Source organism: Oculina patagonica, chromosome 9 (genome assembly GCF_052425735.1).
Source record: "Oculina patagonica isolate OP01 chromosome 9, crgOcupat, whole genome shotgun sequence".
In the NCBI taxonomy this organism is placed as follows: Eukaryota; Metazoa; Cnidaria; class Anthozoa; order Scleractinia; family Oculinidae; genus Oculina; species Oculina patagonica.
The window spans coordinates 18,822,443-18,848,996 of record NC_135766.1 but is presented as its reverse complement, the minus strand read 5'-3'; the positions used below and the strand labels follow the sequence as shown (position 1 = coordinate 18,848,996).

Here is a 26,554-nt window from a genome sequence, read left to right as displayed (position 1 = left end):
GTTGGATCAACCACAAGCAACATCTTCAAGAAAGTTAAGTTCCAGATTATGCTTGTCCTCTAAGTTTTTCGTTAACAATATGTGTTAAAATAAGTGCTGATCAACAACGTTACGGATTTTGTGGGACTAATTTCAATTAGTCCATTGTGTGATACACTCTAACAAGAACATCTATTTTTGGGATGCGGCTTAGCGTTCTTAGCATTTTGAAAATTTGTGCCCCAGTAAGCGATGACAATGATGGTTTAAAGTTAGATTTGATTTAAGGTTGCTTCAGTGTTATGCCATACGAAAGTTTGAATGGTTTTACCTTCTTAATAATAAATTATATCTTGGTGGTTTGTGATTAAATTATAAATAAGTCCTTGGGTGTATTTCACTTCTTTCAGAAAAGATTATACTTTTATCCTTAAGGCGGGACTAAACGTGACTTTGAAGGAAATGTTTAAGTGTTTTAAGTGCGCTTATCTCTAAGGATGAAGAATCGAAAATCAGAAAAAAAATCGAATTTTTTTTTATTTCCCCAAAACATCCCTTTCTATGAACTATTTTCGGAAAAAATATTTAAAAGTTCCAGCGATTTTTTTTACGGTTGAATTTTAGAGAAATTTGAAAATTCGGTAAAATTGGGGTTTTCACCTAGCCAAAATGCTCAAATCGTCATGCAACTTTAGGAAGACGGCGAACGCGCCAAAAAAATTCCAGACTACTTCAAACTTTGCACACTTCTAGTGATATCCCTTACCAACAAGAGTAAGTAAAAAGTTTTTCGAAATTGTATTTGAAACGATTTTAATCGGCCTTTGTATGAAGATATATTTTGCATGTTTCAATGAGGGCCAAAATGAAGGCTAACTTCGACAGCTCCAAATGACTCCTGGTATATAACGATTTGAAATGAAAACTACATCAGAGGAAAGCTTATTTATTATATTATTCACCTGGAAAATTTGGGCGTTGGAAATCGAGTACTGCTTCGTTGGTAAATAAACTGTCATGACCTGTAAGCGTTATGAAAGCGTGCAGAATTTGATGCTTGTTTCAAGTTTCATTATAGAAATACACAGACGAAATAAATAAATAAACATGGAAAAGGAAGTCTAAAGGGGTCAATACTAGACGTACCTCTTCTATGAAGCTGAAAATGTAAAGAAAAGTCGTTTCAGTTTCATTATTTGTTGTTCACGCCTTGGCCTGTAAGCAGGTCTCGAGCGGACAATGCCGTGAGCGAAATATTAAAACAACAAAAGAAAACTCCGTTCGGCGACTCGCTATTTATCTTATATATGATGTTATCTTGCCATGAGTTTCGAAATAGCTAAAAAAAATAAACAAGAACTCATCCTTGATGGACTTTTTATGTGATAAGTAATCTCAGGTTTCAGGATTCTACTGACAACAAAGTTATAAAGATTAATCAATGATCAATGCCGTATATGCGTGACATATGCCGTGACGCTTTGGTTAAAGGTCAGCGATGAATACTTCTCAATTTGACCACTAAAGCCCTTTCTCCCCTTCCTGCTTAGAAAAAATCTTGAGTGAAACCTTCGATGAAAACCCACAGGGAAATGGCTGCACGTTGTTTCCATATTTTTTTTCACGACACGACTGAAAATGTCCGTGTTGAATACAATTTGAGACGTGCCAAAAGTAATCAAATTACAGTTACTTTGTCTGACAAACATTGAATACATTATTACCGGTTTGCTCAGCGGAAAAATCGAGAATGGGGGGAGGCACTTCCTATAAATGGGCTAATAGGGATGTACCGCTGGATGGGGTAGCATATTCACGGCTGGACTGACTATTATGGGGTCGCCTTTTCAAGCATTTTTTATAGGGGGACTAGAATGGGGTCACACTTTTCCGGGATTTTAAGAGTCAGAAAATTCTGGCAAGTTGTGATTTATAAACGAAAAGATTCGCCGAGAAAAATGTTACTGTATTTATTGCTGTTGTTTATTTATCCCAATTGGGATATATACAGTAGACGCAAAAACAGCAAGTGACTAAGTCGGGGTCGTAAAAATTACATTTACCCAAAAGTGACTAAGATGGGGTCTATAATTGGCCATAGAATATGACTATAATGGGGTAGGGGTTCTGAGAGGCCAGCGGCACATACCCAACAAAAAATTACCCTAGTACCCCCCCCCCCCCCCGGGATCCAAGCCACATAACTAGTAGTAACATACTTTGAAATGTGATTTTGCATTTGTTTGTAGTCCTAGCTCGCTATAACTTATCAAATGCAATCAGCAATGATGAAATAGTGTTCTACAACCATCTCTGTTAAAATAATGGTCATAATGGGTTCAAGTCGAGAATTAAGACTACCCAAACAAAATTAATGCGTCTTTGAGTGTTTAGATGGTTATGAGCGCTATTTTCTAAAATTTCCTTCGGTGAAATCTTCCAAAATTTTTACAGTACATGGATACAACATGGAAAAAAAATTGTAAACCGGAAAAAAAGTAAGGGTTGTTAAGGCAGATTCTCCGCTAGCTGCAATTTTGTGTATTTCCCTCTGCGTAAAAACACGTCTTATAGATTTTCCTAAAAAAACGAGCGCCATGTAAAGCAAAATAGTTATAACCCCTCTGCCAACTTTAACGAAATTTCACTGAAGGAAACAATAGCTAGACGAAAATTGCCATTTTTTCCCCAGATATTTGTAACAAAAACGTCAGGAGAATAGAAATTATCCAAGATCGCTATTTGAGCATGCGTCAACGTTGAAACCACTAGGCGCTCAATGACAGTGTTTGCTGAGCGTTTGATGCGATTTCATGAAGAAAATCTACAAACTCATAATATTTGGAAGATTAAACAGCATTGTACGGCCTTGGAAATCTATTACGTATAAATATTCTTTGAAATGTTAAACATAAATCCGTGGTTGTCTGAGCTCGCGTTAGCTCGCGCGCGCAGATTCCGAATGCTTGCATCATCAGCGCGCGCGGTCATAAAACTCTATGGAGCCTAAGGCTATGTTTACACGGGACCGGTTCGGAACGGAAACGGTCTGATTTTCGGACCGGATAGGCCTTCTGTTTACACGGGACAGTTCTGGAACCAGTCCGCAACGGATCCAAAACTGGACCTGCTATTTTGCAGGTCCAGTTATGGATCCATTCCGGACTGATTCCAGAACGGTCCCGTGTAAACACCTGGATCGGTTCCAAACGGTTCCGTGTAAACAGAGGCCGATCCGATCCGGTCCAGTTCGCTACGGTTCCGGTCCGGTCCCGTGTAAACGTAGCCTAATTGTATATGCGTATCCCTGCGCGTGCTGCGCACGTAATTCATGTTGCAACGCCTGCTTCAACGCCATGCCACGCCATACTTTGAGCGCGCACACTCAGTCAAATTTATAAGGACATGTAGGGTGAGTTGCCGTTCCGCTCGTTTCGCTTGCAATTTGCTCTCTTAAATGGTCAGTGACCCCTACCTTTTTCTTAATGGACTTCTTTTGTTAATTGATACTCATGTTTTGTGAAAAAATAAAAAAAATCTATCGATCGATAGATTTTTTTTCCAGGTGGTATCCATGTACTGTAAAAATTTCGGAAGATTTCGCCGAAGGAAATTGTAGAAAATAGCGCTAAAAACCAGCTAAACACTAAAAGACGCATTTGTTTGGGTAGTCTTAATTCTCGACTTGAACCCATTATTTTAACAGAGATGGTTTTAGAACACTATTTCATCATTGCTGATTGCATTTGATAAGTTCTAGCGAACTAGGGCTACAAACAAATGCAAAATCACATTTCAAAGTATGTTAATAGCGCGCGCCACATCATATGTGACTGACCCTATCAAGCCACCTTCGAATTAGTAGACTGACTCGCACACGCGGATAGGGGTGATCCATGAGGGCTGTGCCTATTTCTCCGCTTTATAGATGTCTTACATTATTGTTACTAATTTTCGCGCGTGTTTACTTTCGTGATTTTTACGTTCGCGAAAACTTATACTCGCGAAAAAAAGAGTGCATAATAATCATTGAACACGCGACATTTAATACGTAATAATACATGAGCTTTAAATGTTGTTAGACAGTGGCCTTCTAATACTCGTTTTGAAAAAGAATTGTCACTTTCTGTCCTTGAAAGTAAATATTTTTCTCTTGTTTGGTGCGTACAACTGCGCAAACACTTGAGATTTTTTCGTACGCTTTGTTAAACGGGGTGCTACAGGATCAGGCTTGAGGACACATTTCTGTTCAAGTCGCGATAATAAATACTTGCGAAATACAGCTACCTAATTTTTGCATATTTTGCAAGACAATAAAATGGACCCGTTTGCTGCTATACGCTCACTCAGTACTAAACGCAAGTCATAGCCCCAGCGGGGGTAATCCGGCTTGCCGGCTTGTTAATGACGGGGATGATTGAAGGAATTTTTTCGGGTTTGAAATTTTCGATTCCGGGCTTTTTTTTGGTTTGGAAAATTTAGCAAGTATTTTTTTTTTGGTGAGTTGATTTAGATAGGGGATTTTTTTTTTGGGTATTAAAAACGAACTAAAGTGCCTTGGCGCGGCCTTAGCGTATTTATGGTATGATGAATAAACAAAACGAGCGTTCTATGTGTTCTGTTATTGCCCCTCCTGGCAATTTAGGGGTAATTTGACAAGGGATTTTTTTTTTTTTTTTTTTTTTTTTTTTTGGGGGGGGGGGGGGAGGGGTTAAATTTGGTCCAGGGATTTTTTGGGTAATGTCCGAAGACTTAGGGATTTTTTTGGGTCCTGAGTTTTGCCGCCATTCCATCATCCCCGTCATTTACAAGCCCGAGTACCCCCCCCCCCCCTGGGGTCTTAGCGCGATGCCATGTGATTGTTAGTCGCAAAGGGCCATACAGAGACAACAAAATGATTACCTGCTCGAGCTAGCAACAGCTTTAATTCACTGTCAATGGCTTCGTCACCACTGATGCCATGTTGTTGTAGGTGTCGCAAAACATCTCTTGAGCAATCTTTTAGAGTAATGGCTTCGACGTGGCTTGGATACTCACTGCTCAGTTTTTCCACAAGGGGAACACTGATCAAGCAGCAACGAAAAGGAACACGCAAACGATGCCATTTTATGATTCTACATACTTGAAGTTTCTCCATCTTTCCGCTGAGCAAAGCATTCATCTAAAGCTGGAATACCGATTTGAATGAAACCGGTAATAATGTAGTCAATGTTTGTCAGACAAACTGTAATTTGATTACTTTTGGCACGTCTCAAATTGTATTCAACACGGACACTTTCAAACGTGCCGTGAATAGTTTTCTCCAAAATATGGAAACAACGTGCAACCATTTCCCTGATGGGTTTTCATCAAAGGTTTCACTCAAGATTTTTCTAAGCAGGAAGGGGAGAAAGGGCTTTAGTGGTCAAATTGAGAAGTATTCATCGCTGACCTTTAACCAAAGCGTCACGACATAGGTCACGCATATACGGCATTGATCATTGATTAATCTTTATAACTTTGTTGTCAGTAGAATCCTGAAACCTGAGATTACTTATCACATAAAAAGTCCATCAAGGATGAGTTCTTGTTTATTTTTTAGCTATTTCGAAACTCATGGCAAAATAACATCATATATAAGATAAATAGCGAGTTCACCGCGGTCAAACGTCTCAGGCAGCTTTTCTTTCCATTTCGGCCTTTTTTTGTTCATATTGAAGTGTTAGTATGAGCAAAGATAGATAAAAATAGTTGCTGAGTGTAAGCATAATCCCATTTCCTCAGGTAAACGAGTGTTTTTACTTTTTAAATGTTTCGCATCCGAACCAAAGTGCTTTGACAAATGGCGCCGACAAGTCCGCATATCGCTATTTTCAAACACGTAGAACTTTTTTAGTAAAGCTCCAAAAAACTTAGTAAACCCTTAGGATACCGGTAATGTATAGAACTTTGAACTGTGAAAATTAAAACCTTATCTTTGCAGTACTTTTCTTATTTTTTGCATATTTCTGTCGTTTGACCGCGGTCGAAATAGCGAGTCGCCGAACGGAGTTTTCTTTTGTTGTTTTAACATTTCGTTCACGGCATTGTCCGCTCGAGACCTGCTTACAGGCCAAGGCGTGAACAACAAATAATGAAACTGAAACGACTTAACTTTTCTTTACATTTTCAGCTTCATAGAAGAGGTACGTCTAATGTTGACTCCTTTAGACTTCCTTTTCCATGTTTATTTATTTCGTCTGTGTATTTCTATAATGAAGCTTGAAACAAACATCAAATTCTGCACGCTTTCACATCGTTTACAGGTCATGACAGTTTATTTTACCAACGAAGCAGTACTCAATTTCCAACGCCCAAATTTTCCAGGTGAATAATATAATAAATAAGCTTTCCTCTGGTGTAGTTTTCATTTCAAATCGTTATATACCAGGAGTCATTTGGAGCTGTCGAAGTTAGCCTTCATTTTGGCCCTCATTGAAACATGCAAAATATATCTTCATACAAAGGCCGATTAAAATCGTTTCAAATACAATTTCGAAAAACTTTTTACTTACTCTTGTTGGTAAGGGATATCACTAGAAGTGTGCAAAGTTTGAAGTAGTCTGGAATTTTTTTGCACGTTCGCCGTCTTCCTAAAGTTGCATGACGATTTGAGCATTTTGGCTAAGCGAAAACCCCAATTTTACCGAATTTTCAAATTTCTCTAAAATTCAACCGTAAAAAAAATCGCTGGAACTTTTAAATATTTTTTCCGAAAATAGTTCATAGAAAGGGATGTTTTGGGGAAATAAAAAAAAATTCGATTTTTTTTTTCTGATTTTCGATTCTTCATCCTTAGAGATAAGCGCACTTAAGAAGAGGAAGAAGAAAGAAAATTATTTTTTGAACGCCACCAAACAGTTGACCCCCATTCAAGAACAGGTTGTCAGGGGACTGTTTTGATGTCCATCAACTAATTTACAACTTCAAATTCTAATTTTAAAACTGCGTCAAATCTTCAATATTTCTTATTTCTCGAAATTGTACAAGTCCGTTGAGAAAAACTATTTCCTCTCAAACATCCCCCAAAAATCACCCAAAAATTTACAAAGCACCCCCAAACATAGATTTATGAGATGAGAATAGTTTTGTTTTATTTGATGAAATTTTAGCTGTCGTTTTTTCAATCATCTTACTCTGGAGACATAGTTTTATCTTCATGCTTGTGATATAATTGATGAAAAGTTATCTTGAATAGTTATGTATAGGTTTTGATTTATGTATCCTTATATAGTGGGTCAAGAAATTTCGTGTCCAGGTGAATGCCGTTATAATGATTGTAAAAAATGATTTCAAAGGAGAAAACATATATAAGCACTGTTTGTAACACTAGGTTGTTAGAAGAAGAGAGATTCAAAGAAAGAAAGGAAGAATACAGAACTAAAGATTGTAAAGTATAAAATAATTACAAAAGGTATTTGAGTTCAGTTAAGTTTTCCAATAACTGGGTTACCTCCGTGCACCAAGCGAGTGAATATATCGCCGGCAAAATGTAATGCTTAACTTAGTCGAACACTGCAATTTTACCTTCGATTTCTGAAACCAATTTTCGTTTCCTTTTTTTTATTTTCCTTTCCCTTCTTCCCTTTTTGTCTGATCGTTTACGTTCAACCAACTCAATGCTGGACTGAGATGTAGGCTACCTAATACGGAACACACAGAAGAATCCCGATTTCTGGGACCCTTGATTTCTAAAACCTCCCGAAAACTAAAACCAAACCCGTTCCCCTTAAGCACTGCAATCTTACCTCCGTTTTCTTTTCCAGTTCCATCCCATCCGATCCTAACTACGATAGCTTCAAGAATTTTTTTACGGCCACTTTAATAAAATATTCACCCATCCTATTAACTACTAAACACTACCTTTTACTTGAAATTCGCTGTAATATCGCAGCCATTATCAGAAACAAATGCCATAATTTAGCTTTATTCGCAAATTCCCACTTTGTCAAAAGAAACCATCGGCTGGTGTCTTCGTATAAATTAAATGTTCATCGTTTCGCCGCCAAGGCTGAAAAGAAAAAGTGTTTATATTTTGTCACACGATCTTTGTGCATAACTCATATATATCTAAAAGATTTTTTAGTTAACTCTCACAAAACTGTCGCAGTTTTCTTGTTTGTTTTCTCGTGCGTAACAATGGCTTGTCAACTGATTAAATAACTTGCTTGCATTTCAAAGAAGAAATTAACTGACCGGTGATATTTAAATATTAATGGGGGGGGGGGGGGGGGGTTAAATTTAAACGTTCTCAGTGACCGCTAGGGTGCACAATTATATTTTGCACAAAAATTTTTAAACAAGCCTACACACTTTTTACTGCTGAAGGTTAGCCTTAGGCACGAGCCATCGATTATGACTCCTGCCTTCGGTATAAACGAGGCATAAATTTTAATTTTAACCAGGGGTACTAACCATGGTTACTCTGACAGGGATAGCCGTTGCAAGTTTTAAGGACAAAAACTGTGCATTTTGCGCCACTAAAGATTTTAAATTGTTATCATCCCAAGCACAAGATTTTGCTACTCTTCACATCAACAGGTTTCTATCAAAATTTTACGACAAGAACGCCCGTCTATACCCCGTCCCCCTCCTCCCCACCATTTTACTGAAACAACCAATGGATCGCCTCCAAATATTTAACTAACCAGAAAAGACCAATCGTTACGTTTTATTTCAATTGACGCAAGATCGAGACCCCTCCTTACAAATACACTTTGAAAGTATCTTTCTATTCCGTGCTGACATCTGTACAGTGATGGACCCAAAAAAGGTTTTGCTCATTGTCCTGTTTCAAGGAATAGTAAATATCGCAGTTTTCGCCGTCAAAGAAGACTTTACACCTTCTCGTTGAACACTTTACACGACGCGAGAAAACAAGCCCCTTAAAGGCCACGTTGTTAAACGGTTTGAGTCTCTCAGTTTGTTATCTTGCAGCCATTCGTGCTTGAGAAATTCCTGGTGTACTTCCACAAACTTCAAGCTTCTATCGAAGAAGAACGGCAAAGGAACTTGCGAACTGAACAAGCACGGGGCCATCGACACAAACACCGAATTTCATGAACAACAAGGAGTTACAGGAGTTAGTTTAGTTTTATATTATATCTTTTATATTATATATATATATATATCGTTTGATTTTATATCTTGCTACAAATATAGCAATTTATTTTTTTATTTTTTTTTTATTTTTCGCTTTTCCTTCCCGCTATCGTTTCGCTGTTATCGAAGAAACAAACCTTCCTTCTATCAGTGTTTAGGTCTGCTACAATAGTTGGGGTGAGATAAAAACCGGAAAATGCAAGCTTACCTCAGTACAAATTGTAACATGCCATCAGGCGAACGGTAACTGCAGATACGAATTCGTTACAATTTTTGAAAATTGGCGGCAACTGGGGCAAATCGTAGCGTCGGGCGCATCGGTTTTTCAATTTTTTCTATAAAAAAAAAATCACTCAAACCTATTCTTCAGTGGAGCAGTGAATGTTCTCAAAAAGGAAGGAATTACAATTAGTGTGTTTACTTGTAAATTGGAGCGAAACGAGAACCAAATATTGTTCCGTGACCGATGGAAACCCATGTGGTTTCTGCGGTCTGAAGTTCTCGCATGTGATTGGTTAAAAGACAAAGAACATTCCAGACATATTTTAAGTGTTCACGCTTTAATAAGAAGCGGTGTAAACTTTTCAGGGATGTCTCATGACCGGCTGCCTCAATGGTGGCTCGTGTGTGCCTGATGAAAGGAAAGAAACATTTTCATGTTCGTGCAAACTACCTTGGACAGGAGAAAAATGTGAAACTAAAATCGGTAAGGAACTGTTTCAATTTGCACAAATGCTGAAAAAATATGGCCCATTATTGACTCAGCGCGATAATGGGTTTTGTGCTGGGGCGGGGCCTTATCTTATCTTGCGGTGCTGCAGAGGTTGATAACGAAAGTTAAACGATTGTGTGCTAGACTCCACGCGCAGAGCTAGCTATAAATTTGTAAGGTCGCTCTCACTCGCCCCTTTTTCTGCCAACGCCGACGGTGATAGCTGTATTTCACTTTCTTTCGTCGACCCTCCACAATCTCCTGGACTCCGCCTCTGCTCTTGAAACAGCTTTTCGGGTTTTTTTCTGCCCCAATTTAATTGACTGAATCAAACACTAAGAGTTTACACTAAGCGATGTTTAATTGATTAATTGTTTTGGCACTTTGAATGGTTTGAAATAAACGTAACGTGAGTGGCCAAATTAATGTCTGCGTGATTCAGTGAATCCTGGCTGCATGCACGACCGCAAATATGATGATTTCTAATTAGTCTTTCGTGTTCATAGGTTATATTTAGGCTCCGCTCTCGGCATAAATGTCTTGACACCGTACGCCTCTCCAAAATACGATTCCGGTTATTGTGCTCTAATTATAAAGAGAATGTCCTGCAATAAAATAATATGCGTAAAAATACGACTGTTAAAATATTTCGCTTAGTTAATTAACTTTTTAATCATCTTTTAGAAGATTCTTCATGCGATGAGGCTCAAATGAAAGGAAACCAGAAGTTACCTAATGGAGAATACCTGTTAACAAATGGAAGTGTCGAATTTCAAGGTAAGCACGATTAAGAGTGTATCCATAAGAGGACCAGGCAACATGTGATACAGCTCATTTGCTGTAATCATATTTCTAATGGTCCGTCCCTAAACGGAAGTCGAAAACGTAACGACTCTCTCATACATTCTTTTGAAACGTCTTGACTGCATACATGAAGACCGGAAGTCCTAGAATCTAGGACTGGAAATCCTGTGTCCCCAGAGCTTTTCGTTTTCTCGTGCCAAGGCCCAGCAGGCTAAAAGAAACGAAAGGGCAATGGGGACGAGAATGAATTTCCTGTTGATTTTACATTCTCTTCACTTGAAGTTTGTAATGGCTTCTTAAGAGTGTGCCCGTGAGAGAACAGGGCAGAACCATGCAACAGGTGATACAGCTCATATCACCGATTTCGCCCAAACTTAGCATAAATGTTGGGTATGGTGAGCTATTTACTGAGGCAAAACATCAACTCAAATTATTTTATTCCCTTCAAGTTATGGCACCTTTTGCAAAAATGGCCATTTTTCACTCATTTATGCATATTTAATTAGCTGACTTTGATTGACCAGTTCCACAAGAAAAAAAGACTTCTGAAAATAAATTTCACTGCATTATATTCTGTGGTTATTAGGCTTTAAGTACAATAATTCACTTCAACCGTCTGATTTGATTTCTTCTCCTCAAACGGTCTTTTGGAAGGTACACATTTCGTACTGTTGGAAATAGCCTTTAACTAGTGCCCAATATCTCCCATGAGCAACAACTTATATACATTATTCTTACATGGGTAATGAAGTCCATCATTAAACTTTACAAAAATGCAAAAAAATGTCTGGGGACTACAATATTTTATTAGTATTGAGGAACTAAACACACGTGACTTAACGATTTCTTGCTATTTCATCAAAATTCACCGAAACACAGAAGCCATTTATTTGCCTCAATTTGGCACAAAATCGGTACGAAATAGCTAATCAAGCATTAATCTATAGATAACAATCAAAATATTGGCGAAGATTGGCAGTTAGGGCATTTTTCGGAGCGTTTTCAGAGCCATATAATTCGGCAATGTTGTGATAGTAAATGTAAAAATAGCAGCGAAAGATTTTCTTCAAAAGCTCGCTAAATTCAACATTTAGGCACATCAAAGTTAAGAAACAAGAAAGTGATACTACATACATGCCACTTATCGACACACAGATGCTTTTTTTTTTGAAGAATTTGTTCTTCCTCGCTGCACTTCGATCCTTCGATCGATCTCAATTGACATGTACTGTTGCTTTGAGGCGCGATGAACTTAGCCAATACATCGTGGTTCATCCTTCGTGAAAGGTGTAAACAGGTTGTCAATAAAGTCATTCAAAGAGCTGTTTAAAGTTCACGGAAGGGCACTTGTCTCAGCCAGTTTGAATGAAATAAATTTAACTGGAAAATAAACAGCCGCCATGTTGTATTTGTACCTTTGAGCCTGCCGTTTCAGTCAGCGGTAAAGCCGTACACTTGGGCAAGTACGTAGTCATACTAAATCCTATATAGGGATGTTCATAGAGGGGATACATAGCCTAGCCCTACACAGCTATACACGCCTATACATAGCCCAACACAGCTATACACAGCTATACACACGCGTGTTCATTTGCTTTTCCTTCGCAAATGTTTGTTTTCGTCGGAATAAGTAGCGGATGGTGTTATCTACCCTCTGAACAACCGGGACTTGATCTTAGCCTTATAAGTAGTGTGCGTTTCTTGTAAAAGTGAGAATTTTTTTCAACTTCTCCATTGAATTTTTTTGATAAATAGTTGAAAAGAAATACACTGGATGCAGTGTAATGTATGCGATGCAATCGGTTTTGATGCTCTGAAATTGAGCTCTGAAATGTCGGAAACCATTAAATAATCAGAGCAAGTTTTTCCATCTTATATCAGGTTAAAACTAGTATGTTTATTGTTTTTTTTGTTGTTGTTTCTGTCTTTTTTGGGAGGTGGGGGAGGGGGTGAATAAGGACATTCGAAGAAATGGCGGTCAGGTTGTCAGCCTGGCCTGTGTACATCTATTCCTTCTGTTCAAATCGTCTATATTATATTACACTTTGGCAGCAAGGAGACTGAATTTGTACCCACTCTCTTTTTCAGGATCCCACAAAGTTCTCCATCTGTCCATTTACCGATAAACGTCATTACTGCAGTTTTATTAATTTGTTTTAGAAAAGGGCTTTTATGGGGACAAATTTTTCCTCCTGAATGCCCACATTGCAAGTGACGAATTGCGGCTTCAAATGATAATTTTCTTCATCACCGACTCAATTTAAGTGGCTATGTGAGTTACAAAGACGCGAATGCAGACTTTTGTAGAGAGCTTAAACCCCGCATTAAAACTAAACAAATTTATTGTAAGACTAGGACTACGCAAGACGGCAAAACTTATTAGCTAATGTTTCAACCAGCACAGGTAGCCTTCTCCAAGCTTGCTCGGGACCGTACTGGGCGAATATTAGCCCTCGGTCTTTTTTGTACGGACCTCGCTGGGCTCGATCCGTACTGTTAAGACCTCGGGCCAATATTCGCCCAGTACGGCCCTCGCGCGTGGTTAATAAGAGATTTATTTCACGATGGAAACTTTGTGTATTAAGAATTGCTACCCGGTAGATGTCGTGGAAAACAATATGCGGCAAAACTTTTATGCGCGCCAAAGGAGTTAAAATTATTTCTGTGTTGAAGGTCATTTCATTTTCAAAGCAATAAAAACTCCGAAAAATTTTTACAAAAAAAAATCTTGCAAAAAATCTTGCGCTAAATCGCGCAGGAATTAGTGCGGGATCATCTGGGACAAAACCTGGTCCGATACTTGGAAAATATCGGCTCTCGCGGGACCGGAAATAAAGTAATCTGATTGGCTGATTTAGTTATTGGCCCTCGGACCGCCTTAGTCGTGTAATAAATGTATATATTTGCTGCGCCATATAGACTGCGTCCCTAAAGGCATTTCGTACGTGAATTCTTTGTTCAGTTCAGCACAGACGCTCCCCCAACTAAAGCACTTGCGCAAGAAACGATTACAAAACCTACCTCGCTATCCACCGTATAGTGATTTATCCCGTGGTAAACGATATTCTCCAATTTTGCTGAGTTATTCATTTTTTCCCATTTATGCCCCGGGGTAGGGGAATTTGGTCAAAAAATGTAATTGTTATGCGCGGTATTAATCACTATTCCCGCCAGGGGAGGGGAATTTGAACAAGCAATAAAAAAATACAAATGTCTGGCAAGTAACTGGGAGACGTTGATTTGGTTGCCGTGCATGCCGACCGTTAGCCTGCGTAGCAGGCGTCTGTGTAGTTTTTAGCGCGCGTAAAAGAGTGCGCGATCGCGAGAAGGCCACGCGAGGTAAAAATCGAGGAGACGCCGTCTTCTCGATTATTTCCTCGCGTGGCGCTCTCGCGCCTTTCACGTTTCTCCCATGCGCGTGCTAGAAACTAACGACGCCTGCCACGCAGGCTAGCCGACCGTTGAACAGTAAAATCAAGAACTCTGTCTCGGTGAAAGTCAAATGGAACAGTATTTTTTCTGGAAAATCTCTTCGGAGATTGACGGAACGTCAGAAATTTTCTTACCATTTGTAAGGTTTCCCAGTTCTAGTTTCCCATGCATCAGGTCTCCCATCAACGGAAAGAAATAACAGGAAACTGAGCTACAAATGGTAAGCGACATCTATTTCGGTTAGTTTGCTAATTTTGGAAAGAAGCCGTTCCATTTTTCAGTGGTCATTCCAACCGGTTCTCTCCAACAAATGGTAAGCACCCTAGAGTTCGTTCAGCATCACATTGCGGTAAACACGTCAAGCTGTAGCGGAGGAAATTGTTTTCCCTACGACAATTTGAAAATATTCTCATTTTCATCACAAACGCATCCAACGAACACTCGGGGAGGAAAAGCAAATGATCGCGCGTGTGGTGTGGTCACGCGTGATGGACGCGTGATGCCCAGTGAACAGCCGTACCGCTGACTGAAACGGCAGGCTCAAAGGTAGAAATTCAACATGGCGGCTGTTTATTTTCCAGTTAAATTTATTTCATGCAAACTGGCTGAGACAAGTGTCCTTCCGCAAACTTTGAACAGCTCTTTGAATGACTTTATTGACAACCTGCTTACACCTTTCACGAAGGATGAACCACGATGGATTGACTAAGTTCAGCGCGCCTCAAAGCAACAGTACATGTCAATTGAGATCGATCAAAGAATCGAAGTGCAGCGAGGAAGAACAAATTCTTCAAAAGAAAGCATCTGTGTGTCGATAAGTGGCATGTATGTAGTATTACTTTCTTGTTTCTTTACTCTGATGTGCCTAAATGTTGAATTGAGCGAGCTTGTAAAGAAAATCTTTCGCTGCTGTTTTTACATTTGTTATATCACAACATTGCCGAATTATATGGCTCTGAAAACGCTCCGAAAAATGTCCTAACTGCCTTTTCTTCGCCAATATTTTGATTGTTATCTATAGATTAATGCTTGATTAGCTATTTCGTACCGATTTTATGCCAAATTGAGGCAAATAAATGGCTTCTGTGTTTCGGTGGATTTTGATGAAATAGCAAGAAATCGTTAAGTCACGTGTGTTTAGTTCCTCAATACTAATAAAATATTGTAGTCCCCAGACATTTTTTTGCATTTTTGTAAAGTTTAATGATGGACTTCATTACCCATGTAAGAATAATGTATATAAGTTGTTGCTCATGGGAGATATTGGGCACTAGTTAAAGGCTATTTCCAACAGTACGAAATGTGTACCTTCCAAAAGACCGTTTGAGGAGAAGAAATCAAATCAGACGGTTGAAGTGAATTATTGTATTTAAAGCCTAATAACCACAGAATATAATGCGGTGAATTTTATTTTCAGAAGTCTTTTTTTCTTGTGGAACTGGTCAATCAAAGTCAGCTAATTAAATATGCAAAAATGAGTGAAAAATGGCCATTTTTGCAAAAGGTGCCATAACTTGAAGGGAATAAAATATTTTGAGTTGATGTTTTGCCTCAGTAAATAGCTCACCATACCCAACATTTATGCTAAGTTTGGGCGAAATCGGTGATATGAGCTGTATTACCTGTTGCATGGTTCTGCCCTGTTCTCTCACGGGCACACTCTTAAGAAGCCATTACAAACTTCAAGTGAAGAGAATGTAAAATCAACAGGAAATTCATTCTCGTCCCCATTGCCCTTTCGTTTCTTTTAGCCTGCTGGGCCTTGGCACGAGAAAACGAAAAGCTCTGGGGACACAGGATTTCCAGTCCTAGATTCTAGGACTTCCGGTCTTCATGTATGCAGTCAAGACGTTTCAAAAGAATGTATGAGAGAGTCGTTACGTTTTCGACTTCCGTTTAGGGACGGACCATTAGAAATAACCGGAGGGGGGACGACTTTTACAAAAAAAAATCCAGCAAAGGAAACTTGTCAAAAAAAAAAATCCTGCAAGCGGTTGTGCCTGTAAAAAAAAAAAAAACGTGCAACGTAATTACCTGTAAGTGTTGTATGATGGCATCTATAAACGTCCATCAGAATGGCTAAAATGGCGTTTCTGAGGTTCTGAAAATTAAAATTTTCCCGGGGGAGTATGCCCCCGGACCCCTCTAATTTGTCATGTACCGAGAAAACAGCATCAGCTCAATCCTATCAACTATTTGGTTGCAAACACACCTGACACACCCTAACAATCGCGTCCCATCAGTAAACAGTTAATCAAAAGCACAAACAGTATTATTATTATCACTTTAAACTGCAATTTTGGGGGTCTGATATTCTAAAGTTTAGCTCGATAAGTTTTAGCTGTCAGCTTTTTTGTTGAGGGACAAGGGTAAAAATTTCTAATAAGGAGGGGGGATTATATTTAACAGGCACTATCTATCAAATCCCTTCAGCCCCCCTACCCCATAAAAAAATGAACGGTCCCTAACACTGCACGAAAAAATGGATTTACTCAAGTTTTAAAGTTGAGCAAATATGATGCAAATTTGGGCATCTATCTTTGCACTAAATTTGCTCAAGTTGTAAAGTCAATGTAAACACAAATATTTGCACCTGATAAATTTTTGTGCAAATGTGACGCAAAGATGACATTTGCTCCTTATTTACCGTACTTTTGCTCGCAAGGCAAATTTTTAACTTTTATATTCATTTGTTAAATATTTGCCTTCTGTGTATAAATTACACGTTTACTACTTAATACAAATTCAAGTAAACACTGTGCAAATTAAATTGCTCGCACTAGGTTTACATCATATTTGCGCGAGATACAAATAAGCACCTTTACTGTCAATTTTCTCGGATTTGCCATAGACGCAAACGTTTAGATTTGTTATAGGTGTGCGCCTGTGTCAAAGAAATAATTTTGCCTCAATTGCGCTCACATTTTCCAGAGAGCAAATATGTGAATTTACCAATTTTTTACTACTGAGGCAAAAATTTCAAATTCAGTTCACTTCAATTTTCCTAAAAATTTGCTCTCATTGGAAGAACAGTCTGTTTCAATGATTCGTATTTCCACTTCCCAAGCTAGCCTGCGAAAAGCAAAGTACGGGCAGCGATGAGTGGCGGCTATATTCACAGGTTGGCTTTAACATTTTCAATTATTCATCACGCGTAGATAACACTCCGACCATAAACAAGGATACGCCTAAAGTCTTGAAATCATCATCCCCCAACGATGAAAACATGACGAACTAACACGCTTGAGTTATGGCTCATATCCCACTATCCGCGGCGGGAGAGCGATAGAATCTAGTATACTAGTAGTAATCAGAGATTAGAGGTGTGTGTTTCGACCAAGAGGTTATTAAAATAGACCCAAGGTAGGAAGGCAGTGGCAAAAAACGATATGGTCGGCCTACCAATAGTATGCCTTATACCAAAGTTTGTTACTATGCATATACCTCACTAAACTCGAGGAGGATAAGTGTGAGAAAGATTGTGCGACAAGCCAAAAGAACATAGAATGAATGAAATATTATGTACACAAAAATAATTATTTATTTCACTTGACTTGTTATCGTTTGTCACTAAACGAGATTTAAACTTCCACAAACTTGTGGAAATAGTTTCACTTCGATTTAAAATTCCACAAAGTACTTAAAAAATACAGACATAATTCGCACAGTGACCCACTACACGCATGCAACATTCAATGTACAACGATTTCCCCGTCAAAACGTCTAGTGTTTCTAGGAACCGATATATCATAAATTCAAAGAAGTGATGAAAGACTTTTCATCCGTATTATAACCACTCTCGATGCATGTAATTCTCACCATTCAATTGTAGTTTTGTGCAACGTATAATTGCAGGAAAACACGCTGGTTTTGCTACGAACGAACTCCGTACGAAACTACGCATCAACTTACTCGATTTCCACTCTTTTTACGACGTTCAGTGGCTGCAGATAACTCTGCTACCTTGGATGATAACCCTCTAATGTTATCCATGACATTTTCGTCAAAATTACAATTTTGGCCACACGTTTTTGGGCTCAAATTAGGATCGGACGACATTTTGTTTTGCACGAAATCGAGGCCATCTGTGGCTACCAGTTTCCCGGCCGAGATTTGCCCCTGCAAAAATTAAGCGGGGTAGGCTAATCGTGTGTCCATTCATCTGCGCGCGCAATAAGGCTCTATTCATTCCGCATAACAGTACACAGGCATATCAACTCAAAAGACACAGGACACAAAAACAAAATTAGGCTTGCGCTCTCCTTCGTCGAACGCAATTACTACAGTGAAAGCTCTCCAAGCAGACCCTATAATAGGTGGTCATGCATCTTTAGTTATGGCTACAATGGCATAACCATACGTGGCTTTGAAATCTTAGTTTTTGAAAATCATTTCTGTAAGCAGGCAGTAATAGTTTTGAATACTTTTGTGTGTCTCATGGTTGGCCATTTACAGGAGCTTCGATGGTTGACAGCTTACAGCCATTTTCATTATTTAGAGAGAAAATTGATCGTTGGGTGCTTTTCTCCACCTCCCTGGCCATCACCATCGCGCTACTCTCACTTGTTTCTTTGGATCTTATTTTGGGTAGGGCGCTCTTTGATCTATATACTAGTAGTTATCATAGAAAAGCGGAGTGCGTTTGAGTCAATTTTGTGTTAAATGTATCAAAAATTTAATTCACACATGATGGAATGGCGCAACAGCTGAATGCAAACAGCCAGTTCATGTGTGTATGCCCATTAAATTGAGGTCGATAACTTTAAAGCGAGGCATTTATGCTAACTCCAAAATTCCTCCTGGTATGCGAAGGACACCCAAAATGTGTACAAAGCACAACCCGGAATTAGAGACGCGTTCTCCTTCGTCGAACGCAAAAATACTACCCCTGATAATGCCAGGTGCCCCTGCATACTAGATTCAAACAGGACAACAACAAAACTGCTGGACAAAGGCCCAGCAGTCAGCTCATTTATATTTCACCTCCATAAAGTAACCACTGCTTGAAAGTGGAATAAGGGATTTCAAAAAAGGTTCTATTACAGCAGAAGCATATCATCTACTCAAGGTGATAAGCTTCTGATTACAGTCATTTATAACACTCATTAAGAAAGTGGAAATTAAGCTGAATACAACAATAATCTTTAAATTGTTCAACAATTCGTTTTCATCATTTTAACTAATAGATTTGATCATTTCAAGAAATAATAAGAAATTCTTGATTATTCTTATTCTTGGTTGACACCTTTGGGCTAAAAAACATGGTTACATCAGTAAAATCCTCAACTGGCTTTTGTTTATGTCTTCTATAAACAAAAAAAGGGTTCTGGATGTTTTGTCCTTCAAGAAAATAATGAAAATTAATAATTGCTTGTTTATTTGTTAAACATGATTGATATATTTACCTTGTCATATAGTTTTCACTGACTGCCGAAAGACGACCACATCTTGACAGTGGGCTTCCTAAAAACGACCACATTTTGAAAACCCAATAGTGAAAACTATATAACAAAGATGACTGGTCTTTCCTTTAGTGAAATTCTTTTGAAATTGTGACTTAATGTTATTCAAGCATTCACAAAGAGCCGGAATGGAAGGTTCTATCATTAACCTGTGAAAAAGGAATCTTGTTTACTGATGTAACCATGGGGGAAAACAGGGTTTGTTAAAAACTTCAACGATAGATATTTGTTGAATTGCTCGCAGCAAATGACATGTCTGGCTGTATAAACATGTAGCATTGACCTCACATCCCGGTAGCAATGGTTGGCCATTCAGATAGACTGACTTTTTGGATCTTTGACATGACCACTAAGGTGACTTCTGTTTATATCTGTAATCAGTTTGCCAGCAGAAACCCTAGCATCTTTATTATGGCTGAGCTGGATACTTGGTGCCTGTTCATTTTCATTCATCAAATGATTGTGTTTCATCTTTTGCCAAGGCTGAAAAAAAAAACTAAGACACTTGAAATCAAGCTAAAGTTTTTTTTAGATCTCTAGTTTATTTAATGTCAAGCATGTACTGCTAGACAAATACAAAAACAACTGAAAAGATTTCTGTTCATTTTGAAAACTTAACCTAGCCAAAAATGCAAAGGACTGGTAATGATAGCCTTATTTGGCATGTTATCTGGTAATGGATTTTGTCTAATGAACCACATATTAAATTCAACATATTTGAACAGTATTGACCACTGCTAGACAAATTATCATTTACTGCAAGACAAAAATTAAAGGAAAAGAAATTGGATTCTTATCATTGCCTGTGACTGTTTTTCTTTTATCTGAGATTTTTTGCCTCACTAAAAGACTATGGGCCTGATTACATGAGCCAGACTGGCCCGGTCAGCGGGGCTGGCTCGGTTTGCCGAGACTTTGGCACGTCTGTTAAACGCAACAAAAATCAACTTTGCGATTACATGACAACCGGGCTAGCCCAGTTAGCCGAGATCCCGGTATCGCAATGCTGGGATCCCAGCTAGCTAGGCTAAAAATTTCCATGTAATCGCGTTCACTGGGCCAGCCCGGCTAAACGGGCCAGCATTAAATTTCTCACTAAAAGACTATGGGATTGGGATTACATGAGCCAGGCTGGCCTGGTCAGCCAGGCCGGGTTCTGATCTCGCTCCCTTAAACCAAAAAAAAAAAATTTGCGAATAAAGACAACCGGGCCAGCCCAGTTAGCCGAAATCCCGGTATCGGGATGCCTGACGTGGCATGCGACATGAATTACGTGCGCAGTAAGGATTTGCATAAGCAATTAGTGTGAGCGTCCTTAAATTGTGCAGTTCTAGAAAATATCCATAGTCATTGAAAATTCTAAGGGGGGGAGATGCCTCAACAGCCAAACTATTTAACAAAAAGCTTTCAGGTTCTAACAAATCCCCACCTTGTCATCGGGTGAGAGAGGGGGGTGGGGGTTAAATTGACTCCTGCATTGAGTCTTATGGCCTGTTTACATGAAGCGAGGGTGCCCCGGCTAAGACGGGATGAACATAGATGCCTTAACATGCAGAATTCACACAAAGACAGGGTAATAGAAATGTGCCCAGTCACTGCATGGGAAAACCATGTACAGCTGTAGCTCCAAATGGTTGATGTAAAAAATGACTTTTTAATGAATAATAAGGCCATCTTCAAACCTGTTTTTACTTTGATGTACAAGCTCTTAGAAATTTACAGCCTCCATTTTTGGGGGAATCTAATTGTAATTCGACAGTCTTTATGTCACCAAATTGAAATTAAATTTGTTGTTTTGTGGATAAAAATAATTTTTCCAATGAAAAAAGCTGTTGCTCAAAGAAATTATTTCCACTTAACAAATAAAACTAATTTGATCTAATTTGATCAAAATTTAAAAGCACTGCTTGGGTCCAATATTTATACATTTTATGCCATTAACTTCAAATTTAATTTAAGAACATGTGTGAAGACCCTTCTTGGCAAGCCAGGATAGCCCATGCATAACCGTTTACATGGCAAAACAATATCCCACCTAGAAGGGTGCCCCGGGCGAGTAGACCAAGTGCCTTGGCAAGGTAGGTTTCCTGCTTATCATGTAAACACTTCAATGTATTTTAAGAAATGTATGAAGTGTAGCTCAGTTTAATAAAAATGCAACGATGTTAGCCTGGGCACCCACCCTTCATGTAAACAGGCCCATAAGCTTAAGCTGGTTTTGACTGTAGGTCGATTTTTTTTTTCAAAATACAGGGCCTTACCTAGAGGGGAGGCACTAGGGAGGGGGGAGGCAGTTCCCCCCCCCCCCCCCCCCCCCCCCCCCCCGCCAGGAAACTAAATTTCTAACATGGTGTATGATTTTGCTGGGCTATTCTTTAAGTTATATTGGAGTTTGTCCCCGCAAAGGAGTTAAGCCGAATTTGCTCCCGCAGACACAAAATCCTAGGTACGGCACTGAATAGCCAGTGGTAAGTCAATCATGAGCCAATTGTTGTCAACCTTTGCAACCGGTGCGCAATTCTGAAAAGATTGTGCAAAAAGGCGTCATAAGAAACATTTAGATGATTTCTATAAGACTTGCCTGTTCATGACGATGTTAAGTTAGCCATTTTGCGTAGTACTTTCTCACAAGATAGAGCAATCATCCGTTTTTTGCTGTCAAATCTTCCGTGGTCGTCGCTTGATCGTCATCAAGTGCTTTTCTTCTTTTTTTGAAGACCTAGCCTCTCTTTTCGTTTTCTTCTTTCGTCTTACATCCTCTCCCTTTCCTCGGGTGTATTCTTTCTCCAAAAAGATTCACGTTTACTTTCTGATTTTTTTCGCTGGATGCCAAAATAATTATTCGCGTTGACTCGCGTTAAAAATTCCCGCGCATAAGTCTTCCCGGCAAAAATCGTGTCAGTGGTACGGCTTCACGATAATTGACTACTTCACTTATAGAACACGAGATGTACCAGTTCGTCACCAGGTTCTCTCGTATTGCAACGTCATTATGCCGTTTAAGCCAATGAAAATGTCAGTGGCTGTCACGTGGTCAGTATTAACCCATTCAAATTTCGAGCGGAGCGCCAGTTACCGTAATTTTTTATCCAGCAGTTCGTCGCTTTTTACTAGTTCATCCTTAAAATTATGGCTAGAAAAACATCAAACCAAACAGGCAATAGAAGAGTAAACGGGACTTTGAACTTGAGGGATGAAAACGGTAATCCGACAAGTACGCCTCGAGCTTCGCAATCTCTAATTCCAGCGCGAACAGACCAACCGCCATAGCGAGTGAGCAGAGCGTCCACGAACAAGAGCCCATCTTTCACTGACAGGCTGGTATAAGCTGTTATCGAGGCGTAAAATTGTAAGTAAGATCAATCTGCCTAACAAACATTCTAACATTCTTCTGAAATAGAGCTTTTAACTTTGCTAATTGGTTGTAATTTATCCTGGTAAATATAAACTTGAGTTTAATAGACTGTAGATCTGTACTCATTCAGACATGTGATTGCAAAAGTCAGATATTATAAAGCAGAAGCCTTGTTTGCTTTTCGCTTAATATAGCTTATCAGTATAGCAAGTATAGATAAAGATGTATCTTCGGTGTAATATTCCAATATAATTCTATTTCATCTTTAGACTAAGATGACAAACAGTTAAGAATTAAATACTGAAGGATGGTGCATTAGCATTTACATGTACATGCACTGTCACATGAAAATACAAAACACATATAGTTTAAACAATCTACTAGGCATTTTTATCAATAATAACAACCTACCTGCTAATGCAATTCATGAATGGAGAGTTTCTCACCCAAACCAGGCCTGCTAACACAAATATAATGAACAGCAATCATGACAATGCCCAATTCCCTCTGTGGCACACGCCTGCAGGGAATCATGGTACCTGTATTCATCGAAACACGTGCACGACTTTATAGCAACAATGAATACATCCACTGTGATTCCCTGCAGGCGCACGTCATAGAGGGAATCGGCCATTGGAATCTATTAGTTTGCAAAGAAGCCTACCTTATCAAGTGTTTAGCACCATCTTTGAAAGACTGTCTGAAAGCTACATGTAGCAGGGATCTATGCCTACTCCCATGACAGTTTCATCTTTGTTTTTTGGTTATTTTCATTTGCAAATGTACCATCCTTCAGAGGTCTTAACTGAGCTGCCTGTTTGTCACCTCAGTCAGAAGATGAAATAGAATTAACTCAAAATATTTTTATAACATCAACCATTTATTGCATTTTATACCTCTATTGTAGACACTATGTGTTTGCTTGGTTTTACATTTATCCTCTATTTCGTACATGTAAAACTATCAGCGGGTAATGGATTACAGCAATGAAACTTTCAGGAGGGCAAGGTGTTCATAGGCATCGCAGATCAGAGAATTCTCCAGCTAAATTTCAAAGGCCTGTACTTATTTTTTTATTCAAATGCAGAGCCTTTAAAAAATCATTTTCCAGTTACAGTACTTTACACTGTTCCCCTGCTATAACAATTTTTGATGAAAACCCTGGGAGGGTAGCCTGCGTCGCAGCAGGACGTGTCACAAAACCTCAGTATACCGTCCGTTTGTGAAACGCAGCTGAAAAGCTTGTTCCGATATCCCGCAAGTGTGCAAGGATCTTTGTATTCATTTCTGATTTGTAACAGACAATTCCTCTCCAAGCGCACAAAGCAAGCGAAGGAGACTGCTAGCGAAGGAGTGCACCTTGACTGCTAGGAATTACAATAACGTCTTTTAATACTGTCTACTGTATAAAAAAAGTTGTCCATCTCAGACTCTTGATTTAGGCAAGTATGTTGAACTGTTTTCATCCCGTCTTTCAAAATAAATTTATTTTTTGCTTAGAAAGTCTTGCGTGACCAGTTGTGAGTTTGATTTTGTCCAATGAGAAAGCATGTTTGAAAGTAATATGAAACTAGCCAATCAGAAGTGAATACACAGATCCTTGCAAACCTGGGGGATACCGTATCGAGCAAGCTTTTCGGCTGCGTTTCGCAGATGGACTGTACCAGGGTTTAATTCGTCTGCAACGCAGGCTATGGGAGGGGGGTCATATCAAGAATCCCTTAGAGGGGAGGGTATGGATATTGCTGGAACCACAAATTGAATACTGAGGCTTTTCAGAGGAGAGAAAAAGGGATTTTTGGTCACTCTTAAGCTAAATAATCCTGAAAGCTCTTCCGGTATTCCTTTTGCAATACAAAGACTGTTGCTTTTTTTTGCCTGGGCAGGTACAGAAATCAATATGCTTAAACAGTTAATATATTTATTCTGCTAGATTCAAGGAACCTGAAAACAAGATTTTCAACCAGCAAATTTCAGCTGGTGTACAAAGAACCGACGAAGTAAAATAAAGGTAAACCCTCATTCTTTCTTCTTACTCACAAAATAATGCACATTATCAATTGTTTAGTTTGAAGTATTCAAAAATGTAGTTGCAGTACATAGTCTAATTCTTTGGTTTAAAAATTTTAATTTAACCAGTATAATTTTAATTGCCTTTGTTGAGTACATGTATGCATGATTACTGAACACACTGATAAATTTGAAATCTGAAACAACATTTTGTGGTGTTTATTCAGTGACATCCTAAAAGTTTTATGAACATGGATTAAGCTCTTGAGAACTCCAACCACAGATGTCTCCGTAGATAACCCTCACCTGCTATTTAATTTTTGACATAAATGTTGTGCAAAAAAGTGCACAACTGTACATGTACTTTTACCGTAACCTTCTTCCTAAGTCTTTCTCCTTCCAATTTTTGTTTGGAATAGTTTATTACAAACACTCATACATCTTTTGAATAGTATATAGTGTTAATTTAATCTAAGAATATGTGTCTTTGCAATGTTTGAACAAGACTTAATATTTTTTTGATTATTATTATTTTGTAGCTGCTATCATGGGTGACAATTTTCATACAAAGTAGAGGCAAAGTCTCATTAACTCAAGAAATGCAGTCAAAATCTCTCAAAGGAGCAGAGGGTCCGAAGTCGTCTTAATATGGTAAATGTTTTTTTTTTTTTACCATTCAACAGTTTTTTTAGAATTTTGTATTATTAAATGCAATTAGTGTATGTGAATACAAAATGTAATTTTAATATTCACAGTCTATTTAGCTATGGATGCAGGCAGAAGGTTCTTACATGAAATCACAAGAAGAACAACAAGAAGATTACACACAATACTGTGCGCATGTACATGTATTTTGGTTACATTATTAAAAAAAACACATTGTAGCTGTTCAAATTCTAGCTGCTACAACTACAGCATGCATGATATTTTGTGTGCATTCACATGTTTACTGTCTCTAAATAGATTCTTAAACATTTCTGTTTATAAATAGACTTTAAAGGACCCTAGTCAGCCTCTGCCAATTTTGATGCAATCAAATTATGAAAACTATATGGGGAATTGTTGTTTATTGTATTACAGACTGTATTTTGTGTTGCTTGAAGTCTTTTTAATTATCTGGGCAGTTTCAGAGTGATATCTTTCATATAGTCGTGCTTCACGTAAGATACAGCTATTTCAATTAACGTTGTCCGGATCAAAGCTTAAAGACAAGACTGAAAGGCAGTATGGGTAGAAGAAGAGGGCAACTGCACGTGCTGAATACTAAAATATATAATGACATGACAAACGCGAATTTGCACGTTTTCTATTTCTTCAGACATGTGAAACAAGGTGGTTTTAGCCACACTGAATTTAAGGAGAATTTTCAAAACTCAGAACCAAGCGACAGTGAAGGTAAAGCTACAGAAAGTCCTCCTGAGAGGAAAAAACAAACTCGTGAATTCTCCACGTGCGATGATGCTTAATGAAGCTTATATGCAAATTTGTAGTGAATACCCAGAACGCCATACGGTCTTGCCTTTTAGCTTTAAGCTTTGACCCGACAACGTTTATTGAAATAGCTGTATACATGTAATTCCAAAACTCCCGTATGTAAACAAAAAAAAAGTTGTGGCTGAATATGGTCCTTTAAGTAGTAGTGGTGTTTACTTTGGTATAACTACAGTAAAAACCCGCGTG

The 26,554-nt window shown here is 38.6% G+C and overlaps 2 protein-coding genes across 2 annotated transcripts in view; one reads left to right on the top strand and one right to left on the bottom strand.

Moving 5' to 3' along the window:
- Positions 1–9,685: 9,685 nt before the first annotated feature.
- Positions 9,686–15,793, top strand: LOC144666465 (inactive serine protease PAMR1-like). Its single transcript, XM_078527904.1, has 3 exons — positions 9,686–9,805; positions 10,496–10,606; positions 15,718–15,793. The coding sequence occupies exons 1-2, from the start codon at positions 9,697–9,699 to the stop codon at positions 10,600–10,602; spliced, it is 216 nt and encodes a 71-aa protein (XP_078384030.1). The 5' UTR covers positions 9,686–9,696; the 3' UTR covers positions 10,603–10,606; positions 15,718–15,793.
- The window catches only part of LOC144666424 (uncharacterized), a 74,018-nt gene continuing 58,239 nt past the window's right edge, over positions 10,776–26,554 (bottom strand). Inside the window, exon 4 of the mRNA XM_078527858.1 lies at positions 10,776–10,890. Within this exon, the coding sequence (XP_078383984.1) occupies positions 10,877–10,890 (14 nt within the window). The 3' untranslated portion in view covers positions 10,776–10,876. The remainder of the gene's footprint in view (positions 10,891–26,554) is intronic.